We start from the raw sequence: 24,973 nt of genomic DNA, 5'->3' as shown, positions 1-24,973 counted from the left end.
GTTATTTATTTTATCAAATTGAAGTTAATTAATGTTTATGTTCAATTATACCAAGACAAATGAGAAATAATCAAATAAGTGAAGTGCACATGAAAAGAGGTATAAGAAGCATGAAATGTACCTTAGCTTGTTGGTTTCAATTATATTGTCCTTGTTTATTAGTACAATAATATTAAATAGACTAAACTAAATCACTATATAAAGGGTCATCATCGATCATCCTAGAAGTTAAAGCCACAACCCCATTAATAATTGTGCAACTATGAGCGTGCATGCATGAGGATAATATTTAAAAGGGCAAAACATATTTTTTTTCTCTGAAATTTATCAAAAAAATTTTAAAATACTATTAAAATTGATTTTGTTTTAATTTTATCTCAAAAAAATTTTATATATATACTTTTTAATAAAACAATCAATTTTTCAAAAAACTTAAAATCAATTTAACAATAAAGACAACTTTTAATACAAATAAATCAGACACAAAATTCTATTATTAGCTCCTACTTGTCAAATATTATAATTGAAATAGTTCTATACTTCTTAAAAATTTAACGGTCAAAAATACAATTAATGCAAACTCTAAAACTTTTGGAACAAAACTGAGATAAAATAAATATATAGATATTTTTAAAATGTTTAGCAAACTTTATATATATATATATATATGACTTTTGAATTTTTATTTTATTTTTCTCATTACATTTAATAAATGATTATCTACTAATTACAATAATCAAAGTTTTAAGAGAGCTATAAAAGTAGTAACATATAATTAATCGCTTATTTGGTTTATAATTAGAGGATCTAAACTTAGAATTTAACTCCTCTAAAATAAAAAATTAATAAAGTGAGAGATTAATTACTATTAATTTTAGTTTAAAAATGATTAACTCTTTATTTTACTAACTTTTTTTTTAACTTAAGAGGATATTGTTCCTGAACAAATTTAATTATTATTGTGAATAATTAAGAATGAGATTGTACAGTAATTGGACATGCATAGACTTTCTTAACTTTTTCCTACTAAACCATCATCAGATTCTGTTGCCTAAATTGAATTTTGGTGGCAACAAGTGAAGTGCTATTTCATCTACATTATTATTTGAGAATGTTTCAATTTACTTTAAAGTTATTTTAGTATGCAATGTGCTAATTATATCTTCAAAATTAAAGCAAAGTAATCTGATTTTATCTTTTCCAAACAAAATTAATTTTATAATTTTATTTGTAACATATTCAAAGAAAATTTAATTCTTTTAAAATTAATTTATCTGAAGGTTATTTTTAATTTAATTTTTCAAAAATAGTTCCCCCTAAAACTTAAACGAAATATACCCTAAGTTGTTTCTAGGTTTTTTGTTTAGGAAAAAAAAAATACAATTTATATAAGCTTGTGGGATGCGGACTAAAATTTGAATCTTCACAGTGATTAAAAGGGAAATTTTAAAAACAGTATGAAAATAATTAACATTAATTTGAACTAAGTATTTCCGCTAGTTACTTACTTTCTTTTCATTTTCAATTTCTCCTCATTTTCGTGTTTTTTATTCAATTTAATAAGATTGATTCTACTTAGGGAATAATTAAGAACTAATTTGATCAAAATAAATTTTAATATGCAAAATAATTTTTTAAAATTAAAAATAAAATAAAAAAATTTCACCCCTCACAAGATCGATTCAAGACAATCAAACAAACAAAAACAGTAATTTTTTTTGCCCCTTAAATTTGTTTCCAGACATGCTGTAAAACATTGGCACTATAAAAATGTGCATAAATTGATAAGTTTGTTTGTTTGATTGTGTAAGCAACATTAATCACTCTGATTGGTTTGATTTTGCCCCTCTGGCTTGGCTTGTGCTTTTGCTTTGTTTTGTTTTATTTGCTATTTTCCAACTTTCTTCTCACTCTATGGATATATATTTTGCTCTGAGAAAATAAAAAACAAAAAATAAAAAATTCATAAGTAACATATCTAACTCATCTATTTAAATCGGTTTAATTATTCTATAATTTAGAATTTAGAATTTAGAGTTTTATCAAATTTTTAGTTGAGTTTCTACATCTTTTTTTAATTAAATTTTTACATTATTCTTAATTTTATAATTAGGTTATTTTCGTATAAAAAATATTAAAATTAATATAATATTATTTTTTAAAAATATATAATAAAAAATTTAATTTAATTCTTAATTGTGAGTATGTATTTTCAATTTGTAAATAAATATTCAGTTAATTCTAATTTTTTTACATTGACAAAAATATAATTACAAAATTAAAAATAATATAAGACTCAATTAAAATTAAAAATATAAAAATTTAATTATAAATTATATTTAACAAAATTATAAAGATTAATAGAATAAATTAAACTATTTAAAAATTAATGGCAGTGAAGATTCACAAACAGCATCTCCATGGATAAACGATTCTAGATATCAATTGTATCCCTACTTAAAAGAATATTATTAAAATATGATATTGGTAAATTTAATAATTGATAAACAATAATACTATTTATACATAGTAAACACTCTTCTTGTGATATCCGTATATTTATTATTTAATTAAAGGTATACTTAAATTATTTTTGTAATTAATAAAATAAATAAAAATATTAATATCAAGAGTAAAATATATTTTTTGTTTATAAAATTTGTCAAAAATTTTAAAAATACTTCTAAATTTTATTTTGTTTCAATATTTTTATAAAAAGATTTTGATTCGTATTAAATATATTTCTGATAATTAATTTTTAAAAAGGTTTATGATCAATTCAGAAATAACTTCATAAGGACAATTTTTAACATAAATAAATAAGTTAGACACAAAATTTTGTTACTGACTTTTAGTTGTCAAGTATTGTTTTCCTAAATTTTTTAAAACATTAGCTGTTTGAGTATATTTGACATAAAGCAAAAATTTTTAAGATAAAACTAAAAAAATTAAAATTTAGAAGTTATTTTTTAAAATTTTTGACAAAAAATTTCGTTTAGTCTAATATCAAAATAGTTTTTAATTACCCTACAAAATATAGACATAACAGAATTGGTGGATAAATATTATTAAAATATGAAAAGAGAAATGAGACGTTTTCACTCAACCGAGATTCGATCTTTTCCCCTGGTCTCAATTTTTACTCCAATGACAAAAGAAAATGAGAGATGTATTGGAGATACCTTAAATGACATGTAGTAATACCTTATATGATCTTATTTATTTATCTTTATTTCTGTTTTTGTGATTTTTTTTAATTATAACTGTGTTGAGACTTGTGTATTTTTTCCAAAAAAAAAAAACCTATTTGAGAGTGGCAGAATGAGAATAAGGGACGAAAAATTGCGGCGAAAACCACATAGCAGCAATTTTTTCTTGCCATAGGACCCCTTCTCTCTCAATTGATTATTTAATGTATAGTTTCATATCATTTTAGAGATAATAAAGCGACTGTATGAGCCTTTCCATTCCTATAGCATATATAATTACAGATTCGTTATCATCTAAGTATTTTTGTCAATTAAATTTAATTAAATTAATTCAAATTCAATAAAAACTATTTATACTACATATACATAAATCACATATTTTTTTCGTATATTTTCTCATCATTATTATTCTTTTATTTTTGTTATTATTGCCATATTTTTTTCTCAACATTTTTTATTTAATTTTTTATTTGTATTTTTATTAAGAGAGTGAGATATAAGAAGAATTATAAATAAAAAAACAAGAAGAAGAAAAAAAAGATGATAATGATGATAAAAAAAGAAAGAAAATAGAAGATTTTAAATTGTGCATAATTTATCCAAAAAAATAACACTGAAATTTTTTAATTATGACATAGGATTTTTTTTTTAATTTTGATATCGAAATTTTTTAACCGTAACATAGATTCTTGTTAAGAGAATGTAGGGGTGCACATGGGCCGGGTGAAGCCGGGTTTGATGTGACCCAGACCTGACCCGAAATATACACCGGGTCTATTTATTAGACCCGAACCCGGCCCTAGACCCGATGAAACCAATACACTTTCGGGCCACAATTATACCGGGTGAAAACCGGGCCGTTAACATTACATTACGTTGATACCTTCTTGTAAGCTAGCATGTAAAAAAATTCAAATTTCCAAGACTCCAACCATTAGTTAACATGGTAAAATTCACTTAGAAAAATATAACAAGAACCAACCCTTCTTCAAAATTAAAGCATAACCACAATCAATACTAATATTGTCTAATAATACCAAATATTTAAATCAATACAAATAACACAATCTTATGTATTAGTCTAAAGTCTTATGCATTCTAAACATAATACATTAATTTATAGTCTTATAATGACTAATAACACAAAATATTAAGGTTTACAATAAAATTCCACATAAGAATAGTCATGATCTATCACTAATAACACAAAATATTAATTGTGTATGATGACCGGGCCACCGGGCCGACTTCGGGTGACCCGAGCTATGGCCCGGACCCGACCCGAAATAATGACCGGGTCTATTTTTGAGACCCGTACCCGACCCTAGACCCGATGAAATCACACCAAATTAGTCCCTAAAGTGTTCGGGACCGAGCCGGGTCTGTGCACCCCTAAGAGAATGAAATAAAAAAAATTATGAGAATATAATGATAATGATGATGATGAGGAGGAGGAGGATTTTGAATTGTGTAGAATTTATTAAAAAAATTGTACTGAAATTTTTTTAGCTGTGACATATAAAATCTTTTAATTTTGACACAAAAAATTTTTTAACACAAAAAATTTTTTAACAGTCATATATATGAATAAATTTTTAACTAATTTCGTTCATTATTAAACTAATTGAGTGGTATCGAATTCATATATAAAAGGTTTAATTATTTATGTGTCATTTATAATAAATTGTTATTTGTTTTTATTCCAAAACACATTTAAATTATTTTAATGGTTGAGTGAATTAATATTTTAGACATGTGATTCTTTAAAATTTTGTGTTATTTATCAAAATTTTCGTACTATATTGTTTTCAACTGATTTTTTATGTCATTAATAACCTAAAATTTTGGACAAGTTACTTAAATAAAACGATTACAAATTAATATTACCCATATTACAACTTTTTCAAACTCAAGACGTAATTGTAATTTTTTATATATCTATATAAAAAGCTATTGGTACCAGTCGCGATTTACGTTTAAAATGGTGCATGTAGAAACCTCTATAGGCAGTGGTTTCTGAAAGAGTGTGGTAATATATAAACCGCTATAAATAATAATGGTTTACGTGAGATTTATCCTTGACAATTTTTAATAAGATAAAAAGAGAATTTATTAAATAGATAAAAATTGTATTAGATGCAAATAGAGATTCAACGTGAATTGGATTGTCAAAATTTCCATCCACACTAAAATATAAAAAATATAATTTAAATTATAAAATTTTTAAAATTTAAAATATAATACCAAATATACTATATGAATACACTATATCAATAAGTATTGTCCACTTAAATTCAATTTCTAAATAAATAAAATTTAAATTATAAAACTTTTAAAATAAAAAAAATAATACCAAACTTGTTATATGAATAAAAAAAAATGAATAATGTCTATTTAAATTCTTTTTTTAGATTTAAAAAAATAAATTATAAACCTTGCTATAGGAGTACATATGACAATTATTCATTTAAATTTGAAAAATGATAATGTTATTTTATTTTTATTTAAAGTTTTAAAAGTTTGTAAACTAAATTATATATTTTTAATAATTTAAAAATTTTAAATTAATTAAATTAAAATAAAATAAATTAAAAAATAACATAATTTAAATCGATTAAAATCATACTAAAAGTATCTTTTATTCTATACCATAAAAGATGTTTGTGTCAACCATGTCAAACAACATCTCTTCTTCCCCAGCAAAACAACAAAAAGGGTAAAGAGAAGGTTAATTTTGATGAAATGAACAAGGATAAGGGGATCCTATTCCATGAACCAAATATTTCAAACAACACGAATAACAAGCACAAAGCAACGTGTTAGAAGATGACCATGATCATGATGGTTCTAAGAATTCTAATAAAGATAGTTTTACTACTGTTATTGAAGATGACAGTAATTCCACTGAAAAATAGAAATTCAATCCTGACAAAATACTCGTTATTGGTAGCCAGGATTCGCAAAAGAAGAAAACTTCGTACAATTGCACCTTTTGTAACAAAGCTTTTCTTCCCCCACAAGCTCTTGGGGTCACCAAAATGGTTATGGAATGGAGAGAATGTAACCCTCCCATAACAATAATAGCAGTGGGAATGATGGGATCCAACTCTTAAAAATAAAAAAATAATAAAAAATGTTTGTAATATGATTTTAATCGATTTGAATTATGTTAATTTTATTTTTTTAATTTAATTTATTTTAATTTAATCAATTTAAAATTTTTTTAAATTATGAAAAGATATAATTTAAAAATAGTATTATTATTCTTTAAATTTAAATGAATAATTTTCATATGTACTCGTATAGCAAGTTTTATAATTTATTTTTTAATCTAAAAATTAAATTTAAATAGACAATATTCATTTTTTTATTCATATAATAAGTTGGTATTAATTTTTTAAATTTTAAAGTTTTATGATTTAAAATTTATTTATCTAAAAATTGAATTTAAGTAAATAATACTTATTGATATAGTGTACTCATATAGCATATTTGGTATTATTTTTTAAAAATTTTATAATTTAAATTATATTTATTTATATTTTAGTGCAAATCAAGTAGAAATTTTAACAATTCAATTCACATTATTTGCATCTAATACAATTCTTATCTATTTAATATTTAATAATTTTTTTACCTTATTAAAAAAAGGTTAAAGATAAACCTCACATAAACCGCTACTGTTTATAGCGGTTTATACATTGCCACACTTTTTCAGAAATCGCTACTTCTTATTTTTTGAGTTAAAAAAAAGGGTGTAATTTAGTAATATTAATTTATAATTATTTTATTTGAGTAACTTGTCCTAAAATTTTTGTATTGTGTTACTTTTGTTTTCATTAAATTGATTGTGTGATATTAAACTAAGATGATAATGATAAAAGAGGAGAAAGAGGTAGTAAAAGATCATGAAAGTGATACCACGATAATGATAATAATGAAAAGTTATGAAAAAAAAAGTGAATGAAAATAAAAAATGAAAATATAAATATGTGTATATAAATTTAATTTAATAAAAAAAAGTTTAGTTGGCTTAACATTTCTGATATAATTATGGGTAGTCTACCCTAGCTAGTGTCTCCACATTATTGGACCACCCTTAACCCAAAACCATGCGTATAGTCAAGAGGTACATTCATTTATCTAAAGTACATTGAACTCAATTATTAATAACTTCTTCTTTGAGTTTGAGGTGGATTCTGACTATAATGTATAGTTAGATGGAGGTTCAGTGTTTTTGTCGGATGCTTTTCCACGGTTCTGATTAGACTGGAGTTGAACAAAGAATAATAAAACTGTTGTCCAATAATATCTCCTTCTTGATATCTTATGCAAGAGAAGAATCAGAAACGAGAATACCTCATTATAAAAGATTAGCGTTTTAGCGACATGTACTAATGTCTCTATATTATGAGTTGAGGTTTCAATACTTGAAAAAAAAATCTCTCCTCAAAAATTAACACCTGAAATTTTTTTTATGAAGGATTGAACTCTTCCATTATAATAGTTAGTTTTTTGTATTGATGGTTCTCTTGAGATTTTTTAGTTTATTATATGATTAGATAATTTTTTTATTATTTGACATCTCTAAATTACTTGTAATAGTGTGGTCATAGTGTAACTAATTTAAAAAATATGTTTTTTTCTTAAAAGAATGACTATTTAAATATATTTTTATTTAAATAAAATGAGGTAAATTCATATATGATAATTGATAGCTTACTAAAATCAAAACACATTTAAGTTCAATAAATATTTTACCAATTGATTCTCCTTGCTGTTTTTTTCCCCCAAAAAAATCATATACTTAGATATTTTTAATAGAGTATTTTTAGAGTATTATTTTTTATATCTTCAATAAATGAATTAATTTAAAATTAAAATCTGTATTAGAGTTTATTAATGAAATGAAATTGATATCATCTTAGAGATACGATATCATTCTAATAAAAAAATCAATAAAATTTTGTTACTCGTATAATTATATTAATAAAAATAATTAAAAATAATATAAAATTCTAATTATATTAAGACTAACAAACATTAGAGAGACAAATTTTATTTTTAATTTCAAATTACTATTTATAGTGAATAGTTCTACAAATATTTATGTGTTATCTTGTAAGACTCAAAATAAAATAAAATTAAAACTAATATTAGAGATGCTCTTATATTTTAGTAAGGTACTATTCAAAACTTTTACCATTTCAGTCAATTTTTGTTGTTACAGATATTGGTAATACTATATGACTAAATTAATTTAATAATTAAATTTAATTAAATTAATTTAATAATTTAAATTAATAATTAATTAAAAACTTTAGTTAAAAGATAAAAAAAATATATTATTAAATTTAATTATAAAAATAACTTGTTCAATTAGCATTATTCAATTACAATGAAATATCAATTTTGGAAGCAAAAGCTAATATTATTAGAAAAAAATAACTAAAATTATTGCGAGGTGCGAGATATTGCATGAGTTTGGCTATGTGACTCTTGCTCTCGTTATGGATAAGTTTGTTGTTGCTATTAGACAGCATGATTTTACAATGGTATAACGCCAAGAATCATGATTATTATTATAATTTAAATAATAGTAAACTTCGACATATTGCATGTGTAGTGTATTGAATTTATGAAGGGATATAACTTCATAAACTATTAAACTCAAGTTTAGGCTTACATTAGTTAATTCGATTTTATTCTGCTGATGATTTTTTCTTTCTTTTTACGACATCTTTTAATCCGTCGGGATAAATATTAATCTGTCGTAAAATTAGAATTTTATTTAAAATTTATTGATAGTTAATAAATTATTGCGTACATACATAAAACGAAATTTAAATAGACAAACAAACTAATTATTTGATCAACTTAAGTTAATTTTTTTAAGTTGTTATTCATGACTTGAATTTTGATTTTTCCAAACATTTTTTATTTTATTTCTTTTATTTATTTATTTATTTTGATACAAAGTCCACTCAACTTATTTTTATTTTTTTCGTCTGACAAGCTCCACATGATGCTTTAGAATTTAGAGAGGTCCAAGGCTGCGAGGCAGAGACCCACCCACGTTGTTTTGTCTAAATAGAATTGCTAGGAAATGAACCTATAGCAGATCTGAGTCATATTTTAGAAAAGTTTGTTTTACTCATTAATTAATCATTATTATATTTGTTTAAAAATAATTCTTTGTTTTTAAAAATTTACATGATTGGAAATTATTATCATTATAAAAGATCAAATTTATTTTACATAATTATTGTCTCATTTTCTTTCTTTCTTTCTTTCTCGCTGTTATTCTAAATTATTGAGTATAGATATAAATTAATAACTAAAAGAACAAAATGTAATCTACTTTTTTTTCAAGAAACAAATTATCTTTACCGAAATAAAAACTTTGAACATGAAATTATTTATCAATAGTGAAAGTGTGAACCAAAATGTATGTTGACCAATTTATTACTATATTGTTATTATCATCTACTGTTAAATTGACCCACACATTGTTAGTCTCTTATTAAATAAGAAAGGTTATATTTTTTAGTAATTAAATAATTTTTTATTTAATATATGTTATATATATGGCTCATCTTTAAATACTTTTTAGTAAATTAAGTATTTTATCCTTTTTTATCAATTATATTTTATATTAATGATACAAATTAAAAAAAAAAACTTATTAATCAAATTACCACTTTTTTAACAAAATTGTAAAAAAATAAAAAATTTAAAACTTACTAATTTATTTATTACTTCTAATAACCTATCATTTTCCAAGAAGCGCCTATCTTTCTCATCTCTTGCTTAATGTAATTAAAATCTTGTCATTAAGGCTCCTTATATATTCCTACTATAGAAATTAGATAATACAATCCTGTAGCTGTTTCTGTTACACAAAAAAAAAAAAAAAATTCTGTACATTTTGTGGCAGTATAACAATTGCACTTTGGGGGATTACTTGGTTTTCACTGCTTCTTTTTGTTCCTTATGCATGTTGCACAAAGTTACATATATATTCTTATATAGTTTCTCACGGCTGTTATGTGAAAACCCAACATCTAATTTATGTAGTTTAATTTTCTGTGTAATGTCTCATTCTTATCTAATATCTATTATTTGATGATTCCATGGACATTCTCTTCTGTTCACATGCATACACATGTAACCATGTACCTCAATAAATTAAACTCAACTATATATATATATATATATATATATATATATATATATATATATATATATATATATATATATATATATATATATATATATATATATATCCTCATCCATTTTCATTATGCAACTTCATTCTATAGTCATTATTCAATGCCCTGTATTGTTATATTCCTAAGCCTTTTCTTATTCACCTTCACACATTTATTTCAAACTCTTCCTTCACAATATTCATAGAAGTACCAAACAAGGACATGGTATTGTATAATAATAGTATATAGTTAGTTAACTTATAAGGTCTTGAAATACAGGAATGTCTAGCAAGAAGGTTTTCACATCAATGAAGGAAGAGAATCCAGATTTGAAGAAGCAGATGGGGTGCATCAGTGGATTCCTTCAGCTCTTTGATCATCGTCACTGGTTCCTTACAAACAACAACTATAATAATACTACTCCACCTGGTACATACATTTTCTGAAACTGACGTATTTTCTTTTATTCCTTCTGTTACATATGAATTTTGATTTCTGATAAGTGTTAATTTTTATTTTGGGTGACTGATTAGTGTTAATTTAGAAATACTTGTGTTTTAGAACATTGATGTGTGGATAATTTTATAATTATTTTTTATTAGTGCTGAAAAATTAGAATTAAACACTAATATTAACATTGACATTGACATGTTATAATTAATTACTGATTATTAAGTTTAAAATAGCTAACTTCCGAGAGTAGTGAGTAATGGTCACACCCAATTAAATCTTATATATATATATATATATATATATATATATATATATATATATATATATATATATATATATATTATTTACTTTCACATAGTTCTCTCATTTCCTGTCTTTTCACTTTTTCTATTGATAATAATTGTCAAGGCTTAAGCGCACTATGAACGAGATTTAAAAAAAAAGAAGAAAAAAGAAAAAAAAAACAACCTAATCACTGATAAACATCTTTGTCTAGGCGCTTTTTTTTTTAAATTTTAATCTTATTTATTTATTTGGCTGTATGCATGAGAGAGGTAATATTATTATCTATTTTGAAATTGAAGCAACTCTGCTTTTTATCCTTTTTCCGAAAGTTACCTTAAAAATTATATTTGGTTAGAGAAAGTCTGTTGGAAATTTTCTTGGAGGTTCATACCTGTTTCGTGGCCTGAAATAGAATGTTCAGATATTAGAGAAAGTATTTTTGAAAATTGCTGAATTTTAGAATAACACCCTTCACCAGTGTTGTTTAAACAAAAAAAAAAAGTTTCTCCTGTTTCTGAGTTTTCACTGATTTGTTTGCCTATACGTGTTGAGTACTTGAAGTTCTTATAAAGCCTAGAAGAATTTATACATTCCCAAGTGATACATAATTAATAATAACAATAATATATCAAATATAAGATTTGGGATTTTCCACAAGTATTTTAAAGCTTCTGAGCAATAGACACCCCATATTTCTGTGATAAATAAAAGTGCTCCCTGTTTATGCTCAACTTAAATTCGTATACAGTTATATTTATGGATATCTTTTGCTTTTCTAGGGACTATATCATGAATGGCAAACCTTTCTTCAGACCCTTTCTAATATATATATATATATATATAAAATATACTTCCTACTAAAACTTCCTTCCCTTTCCCAGGTGAAACAAGAAATGAAGCCAAAGAGCTGAATAATAAGATGCTAAATGCAATGGTGAGTAGATACCAGAAATTTCAATAGTGATCAGAGAAAAATTTCAGAAACAATTAAATATTTGAATGTAATTTCAGGCTAACAATAATGTGAAGGTTGCAAGAGAGAATCAACAATTCTCCACAGAATCATCGGGAACTTCCAACTCATCATCCTCTTGCTCATCTAGCATGTCATCCTTCGAGTTCAACAGAACAATTCTCAGCCAAATCAAGATCCAAGAAAACTCCAATCCAAAAGCAGTAAAACAACCCGACACCCCAGTTCATCAGTCCCTGGATTTCCACGATATTGTCAAAGACTCAATGCAGAGAGAGCCACGAGGGTTATCAGTCAAAACTGCAGCTAAAGAGGAAAAGAAGGGCCGTATCTTGAAACACATCGACTCTCCCCGGCCTTTGCAGTTGCCTAAATCTGTCAATAGCAGAGGCATTGTCACCAATGAACCCCTCCATAATCTTGCTAAGTCTTGGGGAAGGCCATGGGATTCGCCTCGACGCTCTTATGATGAGAGGGAAATGCAACAATTATTAAAGCACAAGGAAATCCCAAGGCTTTCCTTGGACAGCAGAGAAGGATCCAACAAGAGTTATAGCGGAGCAACAAGATCTCAAAATCTCATGAAGGGTGCAGAGAAAGGATATGAGAGTTCGAGCACAATGCTTAGGCAGCAGCAGCAAGAACCGGAAACTCCTAAGAGAGCATCGAGTGTTGTAGCAAAGTTAATGGGACTGGAAGAACTTCCAGATTGCACACAAGCTTGCGATACTTCTTCGCAGATGTCTTGCATGAGTGATGGATATAACCAACACCAAAGTCCAGTTTCCCCGATAACAAGAAACCAGTGCTTGGGGACTTCTAGAAGGGACAATGCCTTAATCAGAAATGCGACACCAGATTCACGATTTTCACTTGAACCAATCCCATGGAGGCAACCTGATGCAAGCCAAGATCCTGATTTACAAGTTTCCAAGGGAAGTGAGACTTCGACAACAGCTTCAAAACCCTCCCACTCTGTATATGGTGAAATTGAGAAAAGGATTGCAGATCTTCAGTTTAAAAATTCAGGAAAGGATCTCAGAGCCCTTAAGCAGATTCTGGAAGCAATGCAGAGATACAAAGATTCACTAGATATTACAAGAGACCCGGAAACAAATTACCCTTCTGACAGAGGTCTCAGTGAAAGCTCGGAATTACAGACCCCAAGACAACAGACCGACCCAACATTTGTCACTGATGATATTTCAAGTTCACCCCGGGGTAGAAAGTTTCCAATTATCGTCATGAAGCCAGCACAAATCTCAAGGACATCCAATGTCGCTACCAAAGAAATGACTAATGGCAAATCAGGCCGCATCAAGTTTTCTACCAATGATCCCAAAGATGGAAGATTGCTTGACAATCTTGAAAGTCAAGCCGCAAAAGGAACCGGTCCAACAAATTCATTTAGTCAACGTTTCCATTCTGCAGATAAGAGTAACATGAAGAAAACTTCAAAATTAATGCAAGCCTCAAAAGTCCCTCAGGTCATCAATGGAGAGGACACCAATAACTCCAGCCACACAGCAGAGACTAGAAGCCCAAGAGTACAAAATAAGTTTGGTTTTGAGAAGCGTTCACCTATAAACCAATCATCAGAGTCCAAAAGTAAAAGAAGACGACACAAGCAATCATCAGAGTCATTGTCCCTAAGTTCCACCCCTAAGCAAAAAGTTTGTACCTTGCAGCAAAGAAATGAAGGCTTCAGCAAGATCCGGTGTCAAAAGAGGAACTTTAAGCATCAAGTTGATGTTATTTCCTCCAATGTTGACAGCAACAGAAGCATGGATTCTCACCGTGATATAGACGGCACCCAATCTGATCATTCTGAAAGCAACAACAGCATTTCCATTCAACAGGTGACTCACATGAATCAAAATGTAAGTATTTCTTCCTCCCATTATACAATGGTTGCCCATAAGCATAAGAACTAGGTTTAATATTCTTTCATTGATCAGACTGCTACAAAGGAGCTAAACAAGGAAAGTGCTACAGCCATGATAACAGTTACTTCAGAACAACAAAGTCCAGTTTCTGTTCTTGATCTGCGATTTTACAGTGAAGACCCACCTTCTCCAATTAAAAAGAAGACAGAAACCTCAAAAGATTTAGGTATATTCTACACTTAAGTTTTCTTGATATTCACATAAAATCATCTATAGGAAAGGAGTTTGGATTACATTTTAACTCTTTCATATTTATATTTCTACAGATGAAGCTTTAGCCACTCCTGATAACATAGGGCATGCATTGGACCTTCCTCTTTCATTCAATAACACAAAGGCCAACTTCAGCAATGGAACCAGTGATGATGACCTTCAAACTCAGAATTTGGATAAAGTTCTTTGGCAAAATGACGATAATAGCGAGAAATTCACCAATTGCAGAGAGAGAAAAGATTCTGACCGTAAATACATAGCAGAAATATTGCTCGCATCAGGGCTGCTCAGTAGCCCCAGCTTAATCCAGGCAGTTCATTCACCAGGTCACCTGATAAACCCAAAGTTGTTCTTTGCACTTGAACTATTGAAGACAAACAAGCTGCAGTTCAATATGAAGCACAATGCTGGGAAGATTCTTAGGATAAATAATCTTGAAGAAATGCAAAGAAAACTCATATTTGATGTTGTTAATGAGATTCTAGTACAAAAACTAATATTGGAGAGTCCTTCCACACTCTGGTGCCTGCCAAATCAGCCAGCAGTAGTAGATCGCAAACTGAATGGACGGCAACTTCTGGATGAGCTTTGCACAGAAATTGATAATTTACAACCCAAAAACACAAACTTTGAGTTGGTTGATGAGGTTGCAGAATCGACAAGTCACTTATGGGGAGATTTAATGCATCAACCCACAATTTCAACAGAGTGCAACACCGAGATACCAAATGTTGTGTTGGATATTGAACGCTTGATCTTTAAAGATTTGATTACAGAAGTTGTGAGAGCTGAAGTAGCTAACTATCCAGCTAGGCATTGCAGGCAACTGCTGTTTCCGAAGTAGGAATTTCCAATTAAGTGGTTTCAGAAGTAATAGTCTTGATTTATCCACTTTGTTTTATGTCTATAGTTTATACTTTATATATACTATATATTTTCGAAGGAAAAATAAGTTGCTTAATAGTAACCATTATGATGTATATAAACTCATTAACACTTATGTCTTCTTTCATCTTTCTTCCATGTATTTATAGTTCATGAAATAAATGCAGAAATACAGAAGTGTTTATTTCAGGGGCATGACCTTTTAACATTCAAAGATGTCTTAAATTTCTTTACTTCTATATCTCAATATTACCTTCACTATAGCTCAATAGCCATATTAAACTCATTGATTGTGGCCTTTGAAGATAGTTAATGTATCCATTGTCTGGTGTCTGCCAACAAAAATTAAGAAAATATCTCAATTACTTTCACCTTCAAAGAGCATAGGTTAAAAAGTTCATGTTCTTGGAAACATGACATGTTTTCTATATACACAGTATGGTGCTGTAGCCCAATTCCTTCATTCAGTAGACTTCTGTTCAGTTATGCAAGGTAAAATTCAATCTGAATATAACTGATTATAAATTATCTTTCTACTTTAAACCAAACCAACCAAGAGAGAAAAAATCACAACTCAACTAATACTAAGTTTTTTACATGCTGGATCTTAAAAGCAATGATAATACCCACAAATTAGTGGCACATCTCAAAAACAAACTGCAGACAAACTAGAAATAATAATAGAACAAGAAATTGAGCTATGGAATCGACAAAATATCTAAATATTGAATTCCTTTACAAGGATACCATCTCATAAAGATCAAATGAAGCTGCAACTTGGTGCCTTAGCCAGTTACTAGGTGTAGTTCAACCAGATACCACTTGAGGGATGTTTACGAGTTTTGTTTTGGACGGAAGGGTAGGGAAGGAGAAAGGAACACTTTGTAGTTAACTAGTGCATATGGTTTGGATGCGATACAAGAAAAGCACAAGGGCAAGGGAACATAAATAGGTTTCTTTGATCAATGTTGTAGTATAAATTTAACATCTTAAATTTTCATAGTATTTTCTCTCTTCTCTCTTTAGCATCTTTTTCCCTTAGAGTTTCAACAATATTTTCATGTAATATATAGCACAAGGTCATAAAGGGTGACAACAGTCTTGAATGAAAAAAGAATCATCAACTAAATAGTAATATGTCAATGACAAGCACAAACCTGAAAAATAAATTGTCAAAATAGTAACATGCATGTTACTATGAAATTGTAACATCCATGTTATAATGCCCATAAGCAGAGAAGGACCTATTTCACTATCAAAGAACTAGCTACCATAACAGCCTGCAGAACAAGTATCATAATTCTTTTGAAAACAATTATGACTTACAACTGAACGAGCTCATCTTTGTTTTCCGCTGCTCCTTTCATTCCGGACTCAAATCCGCCAACCTTCCCAACAATTTATTTCTCGTCCCAATCTTAAAACTCACAGCATGCTTCTTATTCAAATGAAGCTCTGTCATCTTCCCTTCCCTAAACTCGCACCGTGCACCTTTTACCCCTTCAATTGCCGGAGCAAATGCCTCCACTACAGAAACACATTCATCTCCAACACAATTTTCCACAACAGGAGGATTCCCTGAATCCACATCATTGAGTATCTTTACCGGAGGAGGAACAACAGACGCAACTTCCTTATCCCATAAAGGCGCAGCAAGAAACGGATTACTTTCTATAGCTATTCGTTTGGCCTTAGCATCACCATGATCAACAAATGTAGATACTTCAAATCCATTGGACAAAAGATGCTTCTGCAAATGTAGGAGAGAATGTTCCTCTTTCGCAGCATTACCTTCCATCCCTCTTCCATTCCGATCAGGAAATGCCGGCAACCAAGTCGGAATATGCTCCCCGGGAGGATCTTCCGCAATTCGCGAGAAACTAGCACTCATCGCCCTTTCTCTCGTCACCGGAAACTTCGGAACAGTGAAAACAAACGGAATCTGTTCAGATTCATAAACAAAATCAACAATCTCCCGAACAATTCCGGAACCTGCAAGGCAATGATCAACATCAGAAGCAGCCACAAAGCCTTGAACTGATCCCAACTCTTCCAACCCTAGAATCACATCAAACACATTGCATTCATTTCTTCCTGAAAGATTAGCATTGTAATGCGCAGATTTTCCTGTATTGAAAATGTAACGAACCGCAACATCGGATAATGTGTCAAGTGCTAAGTGCTGAAAACTCTGGAACCCTTCGATCTCGCAGAGTTGTGCCACAACGAGTTTGGCGATTGCTTTGGCAAAATCGTCGCCGCCGCTACACAACTTCCTCTGTTGAAAGCTTCTTCCAGTGTCGTCACCGCCATTGATCATGTTCAGAGCTTCATAAAACTTAAATTGAAAAAAAAAAAAACACATATTTTTTAATTTTGATGCACTTCCCGTAAAATACTTTATAAAATCGTCTAATCATCCAGTAAGGAATTGAATGCACGTATCGAAATTAAATTATACCTTTTTGCTTTTTCTTCGCTCCATAACATAAGGAGTCAATTGCATCGTGCTAACCAAAATAGATAATTTGTTATAACTCTCTCTAATATACTTTGGATAATTTCATTAAAGGTAAATACTTTTTTTTGTGACTTTAAGGTAAATATTTTAATAATGTTGTTTTAATATGAACATCACATTATAAATTATTAGATAATTTAATTAAATAATTCAATTAAAATATTAATTTATCTAATAGTAGTTCACAATTTAATCTTTATACAAAGATATCATTATTAAAGTATTTACCTTCATTAAATTAATCCAATATTTATGAGTATTACTGTATTAGATTATATTTATATCTTTTATGATTATATTTGACTATCTTTAAATTTTTAAGTAAAAAATAATATTTTATTTATATTTAAATATCAGACCTTACAGCCATAATTTTCAAATGATAAACTCTAAATGAAGCTCTAAGTATATAATTGCTTATTGCAAAAATATTGTAATATAGGATTTTTGATAATATTAATAATTAAATTATTTTAATAATTAAGTTGGTTTAATATCTATTGGCACAATAAAAATTAATAAAAAAATATAAGAAAAAAATTAATCACATTTTATTATAAAAATAATTTATTCAGTTAATTTTTTTAAAATAAAAATTTATATAATTATTTTTATATAAAATTAAAAATTATTAAATAATAATTTAACTAAAATTATAAATTATCTAATAATTAACATTTGTCAACTTCACAAAAATATAGTTAATGCAAGTGAGTTTCTCTAATTTTCTTAATATAATTCGCATCCCTTTAAATGTAAATTTAGGTATGGATACTACGAGTTAATATTCAAATTGGTCCCTGAAATTTGACCTCCGATTCAATTTAGCCCTCAAGGTTTTAATTGACTCTAATTGTACCCTAAAATTTTACCTCGAGCCTCAATTTAGCCCTTCCGGCGTTTTCCGTCACCGGAGAGCTGACCTGACAAATTTAAATGACACCTAACAGTCTCAAAACGACGCCGTTTTACTGTTGGCGCCGAAATTGTTAGAAACGACGTCGTATCCCTTAAGAAGGGGTTAAATGAAAATCCAAACACTAACCACTCCAAAGGTGAGACTCAGTTGACCCTTTCTCTTTCTCCACTTCCTCTCGTTTTTCTTCCCGTCAGAGAAGCACCATGGATGTCCCAGTAATGGAGCTTTGAAGCTTTTCTTACTTCTTTCTACCCCATTGTGAAGATTAATTACCTGGGAGTCATCTTTTGAAAAATAGGTTAGTAACAAAATCGATGCTCTCAACTATCGTGTTCTGTTTTTATCAAAATGTTGGTTGTGTGTTGTTTTTCATTTTTTTCACCCTACTTTATTAGTGAAACTTTGGGAGAATGTGGTTGATTATGGTTGTTGATGATGATAGAATTTTTGTATGTTAGGGTTTAATTTTTTTGCATGTGTGTAGCTGTGATCAACCGAATCGTTTAATTCTTTATCTGTTTGAACAATATTTGATTCTTCATATTCCATTTTAAAATAACAATTATACTCCTTCATATCCCATTTTAATTTAATTGTTGATTGGATAATTTCTTGTAAAAATAAAATATTTTCTGTGTTGAACATTGTATGCATCAATGACCACCATGAATGTTTAAGTGATAATCATGAACTGAAGATTTTGTATCTTGGTCAGTCATTGTAGTGTATTTAACTTTTGATTATTGTTTCGTTAATAGAGTTTATGCTATTTTTTTCATTATATTCGTCTTGTTCTAGATATTCCTTTCTTCTTTTATCCTGGCATAGTTTTCTACGGATCCTTATCACATTAAAAAAGGAACTTGTTTCCATATTTTCATCTAATGTAGCAGAACATATAAATTGCTAATATAGGACAATTCTTAAATTCAGTTGAACACCATTGTCAACTTATATTATATTGATAAGTTTGTAGATTATATTAATAATAGGGGTTGAATATATGCATGTGTGAATTTTATGGATGAATCTTGTGTTTATCCTAGTAGGTGCTTCATTAATATTAGTTGACTTCAACTCTTTTCATATCAATTTGTTAAATGGAAGAATGTGCTCTTTTAGTAAAAAATATTTGAAGAGGTTTGAGTAAATGGGGATTATACCGTATCTTTAACTTTTCTTCTTAATGTTTTAATTTGAATAGTTTCTCCCATTAATTACTTATGATCACTTTTAATATTCCCTTTAAATGGGAACAATTATATATGTAATTATATTTAAGGATTGCATGAGACAAATTGAAATTAGTGTTGTTGTCAATTTATTAAAGTTAGTGTTGTTTTTAACCATTATCTCCTGAATCTTATTTATAGATGGATGAACGTATAACGATTGTGTATCATCATGGAGGAAATTTTGTCATCAAATCAAATGGCAGTTTGGTTTATGACAATGATCATACTGATGAGTTGATTGGGCTGGATGAGGACGTATTAGATGTATTTTCACTGACAGACTACTACAAGAAGAAAATAGTAGAGGAAGATGACGGTTTGGTTGTGGAGAATTCTGATGAAGAAGTAGATTGGGTACAAGTATTGGGTAACAGAGAAAACAACCAAGAATCTTATGATGCATATGATCCGATTCACGATGATTCTGATGGAAACGACTCTTGGAAGTCTGAAGAATTGAAAACCCCCCAAACTCAGATGAGGAGTGGAGTGATGATGACGACGCTGATGATGTGCACCCAATCTTCTCCGAGGGTGGCCGATTCGGTGAACTAAAGCTACAAGTTGGAATGAAGTTCAGTAACAAGAATGAGGTTTGTATTCATTTAATTAAACATAGTTTAGATTAGATAGTGACTGGTTTGTATTCATTTAAGTGTTCTTATTTGTTTCACTATGTTTTATGTCTCCGGTGATTAGTTTCTATTTAAATAGATTGTTGGATACTGTTTCATAACATCTGTCCTTGTAGGCATGTTGTGTGTCCATGCATGTGCAGCTATCTCCAAGATAAATCGAAATCCTGAGGATTTTTGTTATCATTGGCTGACCATGGAAGCTTATAGAGATATCTACAAGTACTCTCTCAATCCAATACCAGGACAATATTTTTGGAAGAGAAGTGAACAAAATAGGCCTTATGCACCTAAAATGAAGCGAAAGCCAGGGCCAATAACCCAAAAAAGACGGAAGGATGCTGATGAAGAGTCATCTAGTGTTAAGAAGTCAAAAACTGAAACCAAGTTGAAGAGGAAATACAAAGAATTCACATGTACTTACTATGTGGTACGAGAGGGCATACAAAGAGGAGTTGTGCTCATAGAAAAGCTGATGACCTTGCTAGTGCCCTTGTTAATGCAGCAGCGGCAGTTGTTGCAAAAGAAAAAGCTTTTAACTCTAGAGAGGTTACAGATCCAGCAAACGCTGCTACTACTAACACCCAAGCTGCTGAGATTAATGAAAATGCTCCATTAGCACCAGGTCAAACTGTTGCTGATGCAAATACTTCAGAGATTGTACTCACCCAACCCACTTATTCTCAGCCAGAAAATCAGGAACAGGTAGTGTTTGGTTTCTAATATTTGATTAACTGTTAACTGGTTTATATTGATTTATAATACACGAGTAAATATTGGGTAGATCTATCTTATTGATACTATTTGATAACATATTGATTGGTTTTTATTGGGTTGTATTGGTCACTATTTCTGTTCACAATTTTACTAGGTCCCTCCATCAGACCCACCTCCACCTCCACAACAGGTGACAAGGCCTCACAAGTTGCAATCTAAGAGGAAAATAACTTTCAATGTGGATCCAATGCAAGGAGCAAGTTCTGGGACAGCTGCACGCTTGGCAGAGTTTATGACATTCGTTTCCACCCCAAGCTTCAAACCACCAACAACAAAATAGAAAATACTTTGCAATGTTGACTGAAAGTTGTGTAGAACATATTTTGTAGAGAGCATTTGATTAAACTATGCTCTTTTGATATTTTGTTACTATGTTATGTAGAGTAATCTGTTTTGGCTTAGGATATTTGAAACTATGTTATCTAGGGTATCTAAGGTATGATACAGATACTGTTATTGCTAATGCTGTGATATTGACAATGATTAATGACTATGAATTACTTAATGAATTACTTATTTCTGAGTCTTCTGTCAAGTGCAAGAACCACACAAGGTTTTATTAGATTTTCTTTTGTCATAACATCTCATCTATTTATATCTTTTTCACAAATGAACTATACACTTAAATTTATTCACTAATAAAAGTACATACTACATATATAGTTATTAGAGTCAGCTCCTGATATTGTCTTCATATACAGACTCATAGCAGCTTCATATATAATCTCAGTTTTAAAGAATTTTTACAGGATATATCATTAGCAAAGAGAACATAAAATTCTATTTCTATTTTCTCATTAAATACATAACAATGTTTCATTCACATAACTGATATACAGTTACATATATTTCATCCCACCTAATTCACAAGCTACAATCACAATTCCAAAAATAATAACAAACACAGACAACATAATATTCCACATTTTTAATATTCTAATTTCAACTTCAACTGCACTAATTTTTCATCTCAGAGATATTTTTCAATGGTCTTCACTAATTGAACTTTCATTTCTGCCAACTATGGCTTCTTCTTCTTCAACATTTGCCAAATTAAAAAAATCACACCATATCTTACCGGTAGTCTACAACACAAAAAATCAAAAAAAAATTGAGAGGAAGAACAGCTACAAAATCAACAAGCATTTGAGAAATAAGACACATACACAATCAACTTGCAATAATTCAACTAACTCATATTATAGTTAGAGCATCCATAGAATGGTCTTTCTGAATTAGAATCCGTCCCAGACCACCGAAGAATAGGACGCAACCCATAACCGCACCAATGTGGAACCTTCCCACCTCTGTTACCGTGTGTGTTCTTCACCCAGCCACCATGCGAACGAGCTCTACCAGAGTTATCTGAGCTTTGGCTGCTGCTTCACAACATTCTTCTCACCTCTTGGAGACACTCTTCGATTTGGGAAAATTGGAACTTTTTTAGGTTTTATTTGAAATTTTTAGGGGTTAAATTGAAGTCTTCAAATATTTTGCCACGTCATCTAACTGCTAGGGTGCCAGGTGTCTACCAAAATTGCCAGGTCAGCTCTCCAGTGACGGAAAACGTCAGAAGGGCCAAATTGAAACTCGAGGCAAAATTTCAGGGTACAATTATAGTCGATTGAAACCTTGAAGGCTAAATTGAGTCGGGGTACAAATTTCAGGGCCAATTTAAATATTAATACTACTTGTAAACCATAGACTTATTTATGCGCAAGTCTTGCAATTACATACGGCTTCTTCGTTTAAGAACTTTTCTTCAAGAACCAATGCATCATTCATAGAAATAGTAAACTTTTGTTAGTATTAAAATACGGTAAAAACTCACGTCCAAATATTTTTATATAAAATTATTAATAAAAAATAATTAAATAATTTAATATATTTAATTAAATTATTATTTAATAATATTTAATTATTAATTTTATATAAAAATAATTACACATAAATTTTTATTTTAAAATATTTAAAAATTAAAAAATACATATAAAATCTATTACACACAAATATAAATAATCATATTAATAAGGAAAAGTATATGAAATCATGAGATAATCAGCCAAAAATTAAATAATTTAACTAATTTATAATTATATTTAATTAATTTTATTTGTTTTTAATTTATAATATTTGTTATTAATTACTTCTCACTCCAAATTAACGTTGGAGAATTAGAGGCGGAGATCATAGAATTCTGCTTTTAACAATCCCGATTTTTAGTATATAAAAAATTTATAAAATATAAAAAAAATATCTATTTTAGTATGAAAAAAAAATATTCTGATACTTAATAGAAGAAACATCCTAATACCTAATATAAATATCATTTACATAAAAAATTTGAATTCATCTAAAAATATTTAGCTGGTTTTTGGCTGTTTCTGACATTGTTATATTGATAATCAAATCTAAGCACTGATGTATTTGGTAATCTTCCTCATCATCAATGGATCATCAATCATCTATATGAACATATTATTATGGATAAGATTTTAACCACTTTTGTATGAGCCATAATTATTAATGTCATCATTTTTAATCAATTAATCTCTAATTCTACATTTTCACTTTCAAAATACCAAGTTTCTTCAAATGCGTTGATTAACAAAGTAAGTTAACAACACCAGCAACAAAACAATATTGTTTATTTTACTTATTATCAAAATGATAGATTTTTGATGTACAAGAACCTCAACACATGGCTAATCGAGTATATATGATAAAGGAACAAACTATCATTATGACTTTCCACAATTCCATAAATAAGAACTGGTCATGCCTGGCCTCCATCTGATCTATATCATCAAGATCAACATACAATTCAAGTGCGAAAAACATTTGCATGATATCGAGCAAAACTCTAATGAAAACATTGTCCAATCACTATTGTCGTTTATCACAACTTTTAAAAAAATAATGTCTCCCTTAACAATACAATATGAAAGCGTAAAAGTTTAAATATACTTATTTTTATGTAAAGTTGATATTTAAAAATTATTAGATAATTTAATAAATTTAATTAAATTATTATTTATAAACGATTTTTTATTATTATTTTTATATATAAAAATAAACGGCATTTAAATTTTCGCCATGCAAAAATATAAATAATAATAATTACATTTTCCGTCTCAAACGAGATCTTAGAAATATTCAAGAACATCGAGCTTTTACACTTAAAAGTTACATTTCCATAGTCACCAGTCACAACAAATTCATCAAATACATTAAGATAGTAACCCTTGTAATATTTATTTGAGAAAGTTTAAGGTCCAACAGAATTTAATATTTTTAGTTATTAATTCAATTTTTTTAGCTTATAACTCAATAATATATTTTTAAATTACATTTTTAAATATTATTGACTAACTATAAATTAAAAATAATAAATTTTATTAATTTTCTAACCTTTTTCTAGATAAAAATACAAATTTTAACCGATAAAAAAAATAACACAGAAAAATATAAGAGATGAAAATGAGAATAACAAATCTTTTGCATCTCCTTGCTAAATTAAAAATAGTATTCAAAGACAAAAGCTAACACATGATAATTAATATTTTGTTTATAAGATACTTATATCATGAAATTACTTCTTTTAAAAATTTAAGTTGATAAAAAAACACAAATAGTTATATTTTTAACATGTTCTTTTAAGTAAAAATTTCTTTTAAATTTGTTTGAATTTTTGTATTTTTTTTGTCTTAT

General features: G+C 28.5%; 2 protein-coding genes across 3 annotated transcripts; one reads left to right on the top strand and one right to left on the bottom strand.

Moving 5' to 3' along the window:
• The first annotated feature begins 10,493 nt into the window (after window positions 1–10,493).
• Window positions 10,494–15,412, top strand: LOC112716518 (protein LONGIFOLIA 2). The gene is made up of 5 exons (XM_025768439.3): window positions 10,494–10,849; window positions 12,040–12,092; window positions 12,170–14,011; window positions 14,090–14,243; window positions 14,344–15,412. The coding sequence occupies exons 1-5, from the start codon at window positions 10,702–10,704 to the stop codon at window positions 15,132–15,134; spliced, it is 2,988 nt and encodes a 995-aa protein (XP_025624224.1). The 5' UTR covers window positions 10,494–10,701; the 3' UTR covers window positions 15,135–15,412.
• Window positions 14,992–17,690, bottom strand: LOC112716517 (transcription initiation factor TFIID subunit 8). 2 transcript variants are annotated; one of them, XR_003160383.3, is made up of 4 exons: window positions 17,637–17,690; window positions 16,502–17,513; window positions 15,429–15,507; window positions 14,992–15,116 (listed from the first exon to the last, which is right to left on the bottom strand). XR_003160383.3 is itself a non-coding variant. In XM_072205424.1 (3 exons), the coding sequence occupies exons 1-2, from the start codon at window positions 17,679–17,681 to the stop codon at window positions 16,539–16,541; spliced, it is 1,020 nt and encodes a 339-aa protein (XP_072061525.1). In that variant the 5' UTR covers window positions 17,682–17,690; the 3' UTR covers window positions 15,288–15,507; window positions 16,502–16,538. The 2 variants fall into 2 exon arrangements, 1 of the variants encoding a protein (XP_072061525.1); XM_072205424.1 differs by lacking the exon at window positions 14,992–15,116 and having other exon boundaries at window positions 15,288–15,507.
• Between the last annotated feature and the right edge of the window lie 7,283 nt (window positions 17,691–24,973).

This window comes from Arachis hypogaea, chromosome 10 (genome assembly GCF_003086295.3).
Source record: "Arachis hypogaea cultivar Tifrunner chromosome 10, arahy.Tifrunner.gnm2.J5K5, whole genome shotgun sequence".
Classification (NCBI taxonomy): Eukaryota; Viridiplantae; Streptophyta; class Magnoliopsida; order Fabales; family Fabaceae; genus Arachis; species Arachis hypogaea.
This window is presented reverse-complemented; position numbering and strand designations above follow the sequence as displayed.